Genomic DNA, 13,147 nt, shown 5'->3' with positions numbered 1-13,147 from the left:
GTCTTGTCCTCCTAAATCTTTTCTCTTGAAGTTAAATATACCTAGTTCCTTCAAGCAAATTTCATATTACTTGGATTTAAGATCTTTTTACTTCTTGATTTTTGGCTTCTGGATGCTCTTTCCCTTATGCTTCCCACAATGTGACTCTCAGACCAGAACATTTATGTAGTCTGATGTAGGGCAAAGTAGAAGACTGTCACCTTCCTGGATGGACTATCTCATTCATGCAGCTTAAGATTACATTAGTTTTCTTTGGGTGCTTTATTATACCATTGATCTATATTGAGCCTGTAGTTCCTAAAATCTCAGTTCTTTTTCAGATAGATATTGCTGTCTAATTGTGTCCTCACACTCCACCATCTTGTACTTAAAGTGTTTCTTTGAACCCCAAAAGTCTGCATTTACTTTACATTACATTTATAAATGCACAGAGTTTACATTTATTCCTACTAAAATTTAGCTTTTTAAATTTAGCCCAATAATATAATACACTTTATTAGAAAGAATATATTATTTTAAGGTATAACATGGAACATTTATTTTGCAAATTATATTGAATATAATTTAAACTTTTCTTGAGTTACATTATGAAGATCTATTCTACAGTTCTGTAATATAGTAATAATGCTTACATAAGAGAGGAAGATTTATCACTCCATTAAAACTCCCAAACTGTATATAGTTTTTGTCTTCCTTTGCTATCTGCTTATCAGTTCCCACTGATGATCTCCAGGATGCCTGCCTTTAAAACAGTTCCTTCTCGTTCAGTTTTCCCTACCTACTTTCCTACTTGATGCTTTCACTTGGTTCCTCTGGGGCTCAAATCCAGGACCTTCTTTGTGTACTGCACTTAGAGCTTGGTCAGACATGGAAGATACCAGGATCTGAGCCATCATCAGTCATCCTGACTTTTGTCTTGCCACAGGACTTTGGTGACTCTGATAGAAAGAGTAAGGCTGATGACTTTGTGCAATTCTACCTCATTTAAATTTATTTCATGCACAAGTCCAGACATAATCCCATAGCATCATTGGTTCTCTTTGAAAATGAAGGATCAACAACGTGGTACTTTGAATCTGCTGTGCTCTGGAAAGCCCTCATAGTTAATGTAGTAATATAGTAATAGTATAACTTCTTTAGCTGCTTTTTCCATTATTAAACTTGATTCTCCTAGCATTTCCAGTCAGCAAAACAATTCCCAATTTTAATGATGAAGATGAACTATTCATATAATAAAAATAATAGCAACTAGCATTTATGTGGTAATTTAAGGTTTACAGAGCATTCTATATATATGATCTCCTTTGGCCCTCACATTAACACCATGATGTAGGTAAGTCCAGAATTCTTTCTATTCACTGCACCATCTAGTTACATGTAAAAAATGTTATGTAATATAAAAAAAGCATCATCATAAAATTAATTCTGTAAACTCTTTAAGTGCTTTCAAACTTCAGTGGATTATGAAATGGACAGCTTAACTTTTAAAAAGTATACAAGAACTAAGTAAGTAGTACTAGTTAATATTTCTGTCTCTTAGGAGGAAAAGCATTAGTCGATACTCAGCCACATTGGGTATCTGCTTTGGCTTGGCCAGAAGAAGGTCCAGCTACAACTTGGTCATCAGATTCTCCAGAATCATTGTTAGTGGGACGGATGGATGGATCTCTTGGGCTAATTGAAGTTGTAGATGTATCAACTATGCATCGAAAAGAGTTAGAGCATTGTTATCGAAAGGATGGTAAGAGATTACTTCTGTCGTAACTATGGGACCTAGGGTAGTTTAAATATAAATATTGTTATAATCTACCTTTAAAATGAATTTTTCTCTAGGTCATGTTGATGCTCCATTTGAATTAGGTACTACTTGAAAAGTGATTTTTACCCGTAGAAGGAGCAAGAATAGTAATGTAACATAAATGTTACTGATATTTTGTCTGAATGATCTAGGAGTTGCAACAGGCTCCAAAACTCACCTATCAGAAGGTTGAGCATAATCTAAAAAAAGTAGTCAGATACAGTCATGGTTATTGTCTGCTTTGCCTTTAGAATTCAGTATTTACAAACAAATAGAATAATGGATTACATTTGTTTCATGCTTTATGCTTTACTAAATACCCCTCCCCCCAACAGCCTTTTTTAAGGTGGATCATACAAGTATTTTTTTTTTTAGTTTTTGTTAAACATACTAGGAAGCTGAAACTCAGAAGGACTATAAATTGTCGATAGTCACATAGTATAGTTGGTACCTTGGATCCAAGTATCCTGACTCCTACTCCAAAGCTTTCAGAGAATACTGACTCTTTTTTAAAGAGTACAGCTAATCACTCTTGGTACTTTATTTATAGAATTTCTTTTACCATCTATTAGATACTGAGAAAAAGGGTATTGCAGATTTATTTAAAGCTATCTGTTCTGAAATAGCTTTTATTCTGTGATCAATTAATAAGACATTCAATAACCAAACATGTCAAGTAGGGCATTTTGGACAGATAGAAAACAGATAACATGATAACATGTAATGTCATATAAAAATATTTGCATATTTTGTTTTAAAAGATTTAGGTCAATTGTTGCCAGCCTTTTCAAATATGAAGACAAGAAATATTTAAGCTCTCCTACATGATAGTAATTATATTGAATGAGAAAATACATAATGAATCAATCTACTACCTTATTCAGTAGTACTTTTGAAAAGTTAGTATTTAATCAATAATGGCAACAGCTTCACACATTTAAAAATAGTAATACATATATATTTATGATATTTAGTTTATAGAGGTCATTTACTTATTAAATAAAATTGAATATTTCTTTGAAAGTTAAATAAAAATTAGAATGATAGTGTTTGAGACATATCATATGTGGATTTGTGGACTCTTTGGCACTAAATTCTGCCTGGCCATTATAGAAACTTAGTATATGTTGGTTCTCCCCTTTGGGATATAACAGAGATGAAAATGCAGCATCAATTGAGGAGGAAAACAGGAATACTAATGAATTCTCATTCAATATAATTACTAGTTCTAGTAAACATCCAAAATAGAATGAAAGTTCCAAATGAGGTTATTCTTCTCATTCACAAATATTACTTAAAAAAATATTACCAGAAATGGATATAAGGATAGTTTAATTCTTATCTTTGATCTATATTTAGTCTAAATGCATTCAAGAAAATTTGGAAAGATTACACGTTATTCACTTCACTTAAAACATTATCCCTTTCTATTAAATTATGACTAATCTAATTTATTTGTTTTAGTTTCTGTTACCTGCCTTGCCTGGTTCAGTGAAGATAGACCTTTTGCAGTGGGATATTTTGATGGTAAATTATTGTTAGGAATGAAGGAACCACTTGAAAAAGGAGGAATTATTCTGGTTGATGCACATAAGGTACAGCTATTTTTTTCAGATCATTAGCTCTTCATTTTCACTGACAAAAATGATGGTATCTTAAAATTTTTGTGTGTGCATTTTTGCTTGGATAGATATTTTTAAACAGTATATAGCTCTTCAAGGTCTTCAACCCTTAATTAAAATGTAATGATTTGGTAGAATCCATGCACACAGGTGACAATGCTTTTTGCAAGGTGTTGATTTCAAAGTAATTAAGTAGGAAAAATATGTTATCTTCATTTATTTTTGTAAAGATATTTTATTTTTACCTAATTACATGTAATAACAAATTTCCACATAGGTTTTCCATAGTTGTATGATCGAAATTATCTTCCTCCCTCCCTCCCTTCCCTCCCCACTCCTGGACCTGGGAAGCAATTCAATCTGGATTATACATGTATTATTATGCAAAATATATTTCCATGTTGTTCATTTTTGTAAGAAAATAATCATATTAAACTAAAACCCCAAATAAGTGAAAAATCTCATGCTTTGTTCTACATTCTGACTCTTAACAGTTCTTTCTCTAGAAGTAGACAGCATTCTTTATCATAAGTTCCTCAGAAGTATCATGGATCATTATATGGATGAATTTTTCATGGTTGATCATTCTATAATATTGTTGTTACTGTGTTCATTGTTCTGGTTCTGCTTATTTTATTCTGCATCAGTTCCTGTAAATTGGTTATCTTCATTTAAAGACAAGGTCTAATGATTGTGTGCTCTTTCTATATTGAATGCAGAAACTTGAGAAATATAAATCAGGATACTTACATGCTTCCTTATTGATTAAAAGGCCCTGTGAAAAAAAGATGCCTTCTTAAATTAACTTTTTTGCTCTTTCCACTTTTAAGGACACTCTTGTTGGTATAAAATGGGATCCAACTGGTCATATTCTTATGACATGTGCCAAAGAGGAAAATGTGAAGCTCTGGGGCCCTATGGCAGGTTGCTGGAGATGTTTATACTCACTTTCACATTCATCTATCGTGAATGGCATTGCCTGGTGTAACCTTCCAGGAAAAGGACCCAAGTTGCAATTATTGATCGCTACGTATGTTACCATTCTCTCATCTTTAAACCTATATTCAATTAAAAAAATTTTTTAATATCTAAGTGTAGTTGGAAAGGTGAATAGTAAGGTGCATAGATCCTTTGTACAAAAGTGAAGAAATACTGACTAAAATTATGGGATACATATTACATATTTAGCATGAGATAATAGTGAAGATAGAGGCATCCTTGGGATTAGATTTGAATTCACATAATATCTCTAATGCATTTGACTGGGTAACCTTTAATGAGCCTCTTCATTTCTCAGTACTCCAGGCACCTCTTTAATATAAGCTGTAGAACAGCTACTGTTTTTCATTGATAGAAATTTCCTTACACAAATGAAATCACAGGACCAGACCCTCTTAATACTTCACCCCCAAAAACACAGAGTAGTGTGCGCACACACTCACAAGTGTATATATGTAGAAATAATATATATACCCTGTGAAAAAATTGAATAAAGTTTTTCTTGGTGTTACCTCATAAATTTTGTGCTTATTGAATATACATTTGTACATTGATATATATTCTGCTTTTGGGTGATCTATCTTTTCTTTTAGTGGTTGTCAGAATGGTTTAGTGTGTGTGTGGCGTGTTTCCCAAGATGCATTGAATATATTACAGTCTAGTGTAACTAGTTCTGAAGAATGGTGGGAACAAGAATCAAACGACAAGGTAAATATTCAGTGTGTATTAGGACTTGTAAAGGGTTTAAGATATTTGTCCCTTGTTAGATATATGCCAAAAATCAAAGATAATTTAAAGGATTTTAAATGATTATTAGAACTTTTGACCTTAGAACTATATTTATTTACTTTAAAGTTGATTTATTTTATTTTAAAGTCATTCTACATTATATATGTGTGTTATTTTTAATGGAGTTATATACTATACTGTACCCTGTGATTTTTCAGTATATATTTGTTGGTGATGATTGCTTCTGCCTATACTGACAAAGTTGACCTTTTATTGGATTGTATTACAGAATTTTAATGGTATTATTTGAAGGGTGTCAGCAAAGCATCCACATACAATTACCCAATGTCTGAAATTCTACTGTTAGAAATTCAATTCTTTAAATTGATCTCATCCTTTGATATAAGATACATATTCTTCTAGAATGCATAACAAATTGATTCTCTAATATTTCAGTGTAAATGAATTCAAAGCACTTTCCTCCCTGAACTCAGAGAACGAACAGCCTGATAGGGAAATAATTAAAGGCAAATCTGACCTGCTTTACAGTTTTAATAATATCTGGTAAATTTTAACTAACATTAAGTTGAGTTGAAATTGATAATCATAAAATATTGGCACTGAAAAAACCCTGAGTATTTATTTAATCTAATATTTTCATTTTTTCAAGAAAGTCAAAGCCAAAAAGTTATACTTCCCAGTGTCAAATAGTGGCAGAGCCAGAGCTACTACCTACATACACTGACATAGTTCAATATTCTCTGAATGTAAGCCTTTGTTTTAATAGACTGAAGAAGAACACTTCTGACAACTTTCTTTAACCATAGTTTGTTATATTTTTGTGTGCCAGTTGTCACACAGAAAAAAGAAACAATATTTGAACAAGTTAGAATAATGTAATAATTTCTGGCAGTTCAAAGAAAATAAAACTGGATAAGCAATTTGTATTTTAAAAGACCTAAGTCTAATTTCAGTTATGAGAATGTTATACTTTAATGGTCACCCAATTTTACTAAAAAAAGAAAGTTTTGTTCATCTTTTTGTTTTTTATTAATTATTAATATACAAAACAGAAAATAATTATAATCATTGAGCTTAGAACTTGTGAATGCTATTTTTATTTCAAGAGCTCTAACTGTGAAAATTAATTACAGGATAACTACAGAAAATCTCCAGGTGCTACATGTGTTTATCAATTAAAGGGGCATATCACTCCTGTTCGGACAGTTGCCTTCAGTTCTGATGGTTTAGCATTAGTATCTGGTGGACTTGGTGGACTTATGAATATTTGGTCTTTAAGGGTAAGGATATAAACTTTACTCTAATGTTTAATTTTTTATTTTTGTTTAAATACCTATATTTAGATGAACCCAGGCTATCCCAAAATATCTTACTTTGTAATATATCTTAATTTGAAGATACAAATTCTTTTCAGAATATTCTGTCATTGATTATTATAATAGGTCAGAAAGAGTTTGAAAACTAATGTGTAAGTAAGAGGCACACAGTGGACAAAAGGTTTAAGAGTTAGTTGTTTAGAATGTGGTTTTAGAAATAAAAACAACAATTCTAATTATCATTAAGAATTAAAATATAAATTTACTTCATTTTAGGATGGTTCAATATTGCAAACTGTTGTGATAGGATCTGGAGCTATTCAGACCACAGTGTGGATTCCTGATGTTGGGGTAGCTGCTTGCTCTAACAGATCGAAGGTAACTTTAGATTTTTATAGAATCAAAGCCTATAGAAATGAAGGGACCTCCTAGATCATCAAAGGCCCCTTCAGTTTACATTTGAAGAAAACCTAAAAGAGGTTAAATGATTTGTTTAAAGTCACACAGCTAGCTAGCAATAAAATGAAGTCTTTTAAACTCACTTCTTCATACTATATGATATTGCCTCCTTTATTGTTGAAAAGTTATTTTATTTTAATGTGAGTCAAGAAAGATTTGCTTATTGATTCCCTAATGGACATTTTAAAATTATACTCAACTGTATCAGATTACACTACTTAAAAGTACCTAGGAAGAATATATTTTATCTTGAAAATTTAGTGTTAGTAAAGTTATTCACTTCTATTTTAAAATAATCTGAAATATAGTTACTACTACTACTACTACTATAATTGTTTTGAAGCTGCTTAAATTTTTATTGAGAAAATATTATTACACAAAGAATTGACACACAGTACAGCCACTCCATGATATGTAACAAGTTATCAGAGAAAAGTGGAGGGCAAAAGTTAAAACTGTATTTACCTTTTTTTTTATTCTTCTTTTCCATCTTTGAATCAATATTGTGTATTGGTTCCAAACAGAAGAGCAGTAAAGGCTAGGCAGTGGGGATTAAGTGACTTACCTAGGGTCACATAACTAAGAAGTGTCTGAGGCTAGATTTGAACCTAGGACCTCTCATCTCTAGCCTTGTCTGTCTATCCAGTGAGCCACCTAGCTGCTCCCATATGTACTTTTAATTCTGATTCTTCAAGAAGTAGGAGGAAATATAGCTTCCTTCTTGGTTCTGATTGACATTTCAGAATTTTGAAAGGTTTTAGATGTTGTGTTTAATCAACCATAACAAATAGGCAAGTAACTATTTTTAAAAGGTTGAATTCATTGTAAATTCATTCTAAAAGATTCCTGCTTCTTGGAAGGGAAGCTATCACAAATCTGGACAACATACTAAAAAGTAGATACATTACCTTGCTGACAAAGTATGGTCAAAGCTATAGTTTTTTTTTTTAAGTAGCATTGTATGGCTATAAGAGTAGGACTGTAAGGAAAGCTTAATTGATTATTTGGAATTGTGGTGCTGGAGAAGACTTTTGAATGTTCCTTGGACAGCAAGGAGATCAATTAAGTTAATACTTAAGTTAATTCAGACTCCTCATTGGAAAGGCAAGAGCTGAAGCTTTAAATACTTTGTCCACATAATGAGATGACAGGACTTTTTGAAAAAGTTCCCAATGTCAGGAATGGTTGATGGCAAAAAAAGAGTATGTCAGAGGATGAGATAGATCAATAGTGTCTTGAAAGCAATGAATATGAGCTTGGACAGACTTCAGGAGTTAGTTGGGTTTGATGTTCTGTGGTCCGTGGGGTCATGAAGAATTGGACATGACTGAATGAACAACAGCAAAAAGAAGGAATACCTAGTTAACATAGCCTTATGCTTATCATTTCCTTGGTTTATTCCATCCCTAAATATTTAAAATAAAATTTTATAGCAGGTAAAATTATGGGAACAGAATGGACAATAAATATATATATATATATGTATATATTTCTGAGACCATATTTTATTTAGTTATTGAAAGAAAGTTTCTGAAATTATAGTAGTGAAGTAGACATTATTTTTCTCTTCTACATATTGTCTATATTGTGCTTTAACCAGGATGTTTTGGTTGTAAGTTGCACATCAGAATGGGTAGCTGCCAATCATGTTCTAGCAACATGTAGGACTGCATTGAAGCAACAAGGTGTTTTGGGATTAAACATGGCCCCCTGCATGAGAGCCTTCTTGGAACGGCTACCCATAATGCTTCAGGAACAGTATGCATATGAAAAGGTAAGAAACATCAGCTCAAAGTTAAAACCCTGGAAGTACCTCTAACATTTTTAGTATACATTTTTCCCCTCCCTACATTCTCACAACTACCCTGTTTTAAGCCTTTATTCCTTCTTTCTTTAGACTGTTTTAGAGGCTTCGTTATACCAAGTGTTCCTGATTTTAGATGCTCCTCTTCCTTAGTTCATCTTTCACATTTCTCCCCTACTAGAATTCTTACTAATTTACTGCTTTGATTATCTCTACTCAGAAATCTACAGAAGCTCCCTATTGCCCATCTGTCTGTATGTATCTGTCTATACATGCATGCATGCATACACACGTGCATATGTGCGTGCATACATACATACATACATGTATGCATGCATGCATACAGTTCTGGCCTTGGCATTCCTTTCACAATATGCAAACAACTTATCTCCCTAGGTTTATCTTTCACAATTTATCTCCATATAAGTCAACATAAGCATTTAGCCATACTGGACTTTTGTCTGGCTTTTGGTCTTATCTAATGAGCATTCTCCATTTCCTTTCCTTATATCATTTCCAGGACCTGGGGCCATCCCAGCATACCTTTATCCCCCCCTCCCCCCACTTCCTTTATAGACCAACTTCTATTTGAAACTTTCCCTCATCTCTTTCTCTTTTTACTCTCCACTCTCTCCCTCCCCAAGCAAAGATGAAAATGTTTTTCCCCACTTCATGTGGCTCATAATTTTTTTCCTAGAGTTCTACTTTGCATTTTTCTCACAATCCCTTGTTTATTTCAGTTACATGTGTGCATATCTTTTTCTCATTAGAAATTTTAGTGTTTGTGTTTGTTCATATTCCCCAGCTTTTTTTTTCTTTCACTTCTTTAGTATAAATTTCCAAGGCTTTATGTAAAAAACATTAGCCAAAACAGAGAACCTGCCCTTTAAAGAAAGGCAAAATACGCTGTGATTTGTTTAATCAAATTGATATTATTTGCTTCAATCAGTATATATGCACTCTTAGACCACTTAATTTACCTAATCATCCAATTGAACAGAGAAGGAAAAATCCCCTACTCTAATAACCACAGAATACAATGTGAATCACCTAAGTTCTTTGAAAAATATTATAAGGAATGAATCCTCAACCCAATATCCTGTCCAAATTATTAAAATAAGCTGATGATTCCTAAGATGTAGAAGTGATGATGGTGGGTCAGAGGTCCAAGAATTAAAGACATAGGGAAATGAACTCAGGCAAACAGAACTTGTGACTGTGTTCATTGTTTTCTGAGGGCCAAGTCTCCACCTGGTCTCATCTCTGGTGACATTGAAGTCAGTCTACTCAAGTCTCTAGCAAGTTTCAGTGTAATTTCTTCTCAAATCTTAGGTCATTATCAATGTGGCCTACCTGATTTGACTTTGCTTGGGCTTAGTCTTGGTCTTCATTTTTACACTGAGCAATTTTATCATGATTATAAGTAGTGACTTGGCCCATTGTGCTCTTTTATGTTTATAGATTTTATTTTTTCAATCAGCAAAAATCCACCTTCTCTCCCTGTTTCCTCCCCCATTAAAAACAAAAGAAAAGTAAAAATTCCATTCCCCTCTTTTAAAGTGAACTCCATCCCTTGATTGGTTAGTCAGCTTTTTGCTAATATAATCAGTGGCTAAAATTATTTTTTTTATTTTATTTCATCAATTTAGAACAATATTCCTTGGTTACAAGAATCATATTCTTTCCCTCCCTCCCCTCACTCCACCCATCCCGTAGCCAACATGCAATTCTACTGAGTATTACTTGTGTCCTTGATCAGAACCTATTTCCATGTTGTTGGTGTTTGCTTTAGGATGATCATTTAGAGTCTCCATCCCAATCATATCCCCTCAACCCGTGTAATCAAGCAGTTTTTCTTCTGTTTCTACTCCCACAGTTTTTTCTCTGAATATGAATAGTGTTCTTCCTTATAAATCTCTCAGAGTTGTTCAGGATCACTTCATTGCCATTAATGGAGAAGTCCATTATATTCGATTGTACCACAGTGTATCAGTTTCTGTGTACAATGTTTTCCTGGTTCTGCTCCTCTCGCTCTGCATCAATTCCTAGAGGTCGTTCCAGTTCACATGGAATTCCTCCAGTTTATTATTCCTTTGAGCACAATAGTATTGCATCACCAACAGATACCACAATTTGTTCAACCATTCCCCAATTGAAGGGCATCCCCTCATTTTCCAATTTTTTGAGTGGTTAAAATTATAACAATAGAGTATATTGAATATATCCAATTCAGGGTAACTCAATGATGAAATAGATTTTTTCCATCCTAACCTGTACTGTCATTTGGTCAAGGCAAGTTGATGCTAGTTGTAATTATCTGATTATCAGAACTAAACAGTCTGACTCATTATAGTAGGATCTTAGAATGTGTATGTTTGTTACAAATTTAGAATGGAATCACTTATGTCAAGAGTGCTTCTTTTACAATATTGTGTCTTTATTCCCTAAAATCTTCTGTATAGGGGATATTTAATGTTCCAAAATTCATTTCAGTAAGGTTTTAGGTGATTTAGTCATCTTTGTGTACCTTTCTCATCATATTTATTTCCTTAAATTTTCTTTCAGCCACATGTAGTTTGTGGGGATCAGCTCGTTCATAGTCCTTATATGCAATGTCTGGCTTCACTTGCTGTTGGACTGCACCTAGATCAGCTTTTATGTAACCCACCAGTACCACCTCATCACCAGAACTGTCTTCCTGACCCTTCATCATGGAATCCAACTGAATGGGCATGGTTGGAATGCTTCTCAACCACCATAAAAGCTGCTGAAGCACTGGCAAAGGGAGCACAATTTCCAGAATCCTTCACTGTTCCTGATCTAGAACCAGTTCCAGAAGATGAACTTACATTCCTGATGGTAAATTACTTTAAATTGATTTTTACTTTTATGTAAGTTGGGGAGATATGTTGCAATATTTCTTAGCATCTTTTACCATGTGAGGGACAGGAAGCATGGTGCAAAATAAGAAATGTTTTACCTATAATGCTGAACTTGAGTTACTGTACTCAAATTTGAATCTGTTCTTTGCTGCTTAATACCTTTGTGACTTTGGGGAAGTCACTTAAATCTTTCTGGGCCTAAGTTTCCTTACCTGTAAAATAATGAGATTAGACTAGATGACCAATAAGGTCCCTCCAACTTCCAGACCTATAATCCTATGATATATTACCATTACTTGATAGTAAGTCAGTCTTCTAAATAGACTTGTAATCACGGAAAATCTAAAAACCTTACAGTCAGATATTAACCTTGACAGAATATCAGACCAACATGGATTACTTAAAATCAGTGGAATTTTCAGAAACTCACCAAATCTTTCATTATAATTCAATGACTTTCTGATATTTACTATTTTCTATCTTGAACTACTTTTTATTGCTTAATTAATGTATTTTTATACCATTCTCCTTTGATTTGATTTAAACAAATTTCACTATAATGGTAGCCTCTGTAGTCATTCTTAAAGATAACCATAGCTGCAGTAGTTTAAGTTAGTAGCATTTTCTCTTGGCTGCATTGAAAGCATTTTGGCTTCAAAAAAGCCTCATAAAGATCATAAATTCCTGCCCAAATAGTGCTGCTTCATGTCATAGTAGGTAGCCCAGTTATATAATGTATCTATTTCTTCTCTATTTTTATAAGCATATTTTGATGTTTTAAAAATAAAGTATGAGAGAGCGAGAGCATTTTGAGTCATTAAATCCAATACTTTGCACAGATATTCAAATATTAGTCAATATGCAACACTGATAAAATTTTTATTAGGGACAGTTGTCTTAGATTCTTATAATACTACCATAATCATAATCTTGCCTTATTGGAAGGAGGATTTGAGTTTTCAGCTGATCATAAGTAAATATATTTACCATGTCTTTTCAGGATAACAGTAAATGGATTAATGGTATGGATGAACAGATTATGTCTTGGGCAACATCAAGACCTGAGGTTGGTGAAGTGGCATTTGTTTATGTTTGAAATGCATCCAAATATGAATATTTTCCTATTACATGGCTTTATTAGTGTCATATTGTATCCTTGATCTCACATGAATCTCCCAGTTTAATTCCCTGCCTAATTGTTTTCTACATCATCCTTTTTTGTTTTGGAGGTGAACTAATTTTTATTAAAAGCTCTTCACAATTAATTACTTAAGATTTTTAAAAAATATATCAGAATCATTTCCCAGTTTTACTCTCCCCACTTTTATTCCTCCCATATATCAATTAAAACTTAAGCAGAATTTCAGGGGCAAAATGACTGCAACTCAGTATATGCATCATTTCACACTTGTTCCCAACTTCTTTATGGGCAGGAGGGTTATATGTTTCCTCCCCACTTCCTCAGGAGTAAGATTGGTCATTGAAATTAATTTGAGTTTGATCTCATTTTATTGTAG

At 33.1% G+C, this 13,147-nt stretch overlaps 1 protein-coding gene across 25 annotated transcripts in view; it reads left to right on the top strand.

Moving 5' to 3' along the window:
• Positions 1-13,147, top strand: part of HERC1 (HECT and RLD domain containing E3 ubiquitin protein ligase family member 1) — a 242,772-nt gene that overhangs the window by 194,998 nt on the left and 34,627 nt on the right. For all 25 annotated transcript variants that reach the window (XM_056820227.1, XM_056820224.1, XM_056820228.1 and 22 more), the window contains 9 exons: positions 1,541-1,741; positions 3,263-3,393; positions 4,251-4,450; positions 5,013-5,127; positions 6,303-6,449; positions 6,762-6,863; positions 8,545-8,718; positions 11,314-11,607; positions 12,631-12,696. In XM_056820227.1, coding sequence (XP_056676205.1) covers positions 1,541-1,741; positions 3,263-3,393; positions 4,251-4,450; positions 5,013-5,127; positions 6,303-6,449; positions 6,762-6,863; positions 8,545-8,718; positions 11,314-11,607; positions 12,631-12,696 — 1,430 coding nt within the window. The remainder of the gene's footprint in view (positions 1-1,540; positions 1,742-3,262; positions 3,394-4,250; positions 4,451-5,012; positions 5,128-6,302; positions 6,450-6,761; positions 6,864-8,544; positions 8,719-11,313; positions 11,608-12,630; positions 12,697-13,147) is intronic.

This window comes from Monodelphis domestica, chromosome 1, assembly GCF_027887165.1.
Source record: "Monodelphis domestica isolate mMonDom1 chromosome 1, mMonDom1.pri, whole genome shotgun sequence".
Lineage (NCBI taxonomy): Eukaryota > Metazoa > Chordata > Mammalia > Didelphimorphia > Didelphidae > Monodelphis > Monodelphis domestica.
The sequence above is the reverse complement of the archived record's forward strand: the minus strand, read 5'-3'. Positions and strand labels throughout refer to the sequence as shown.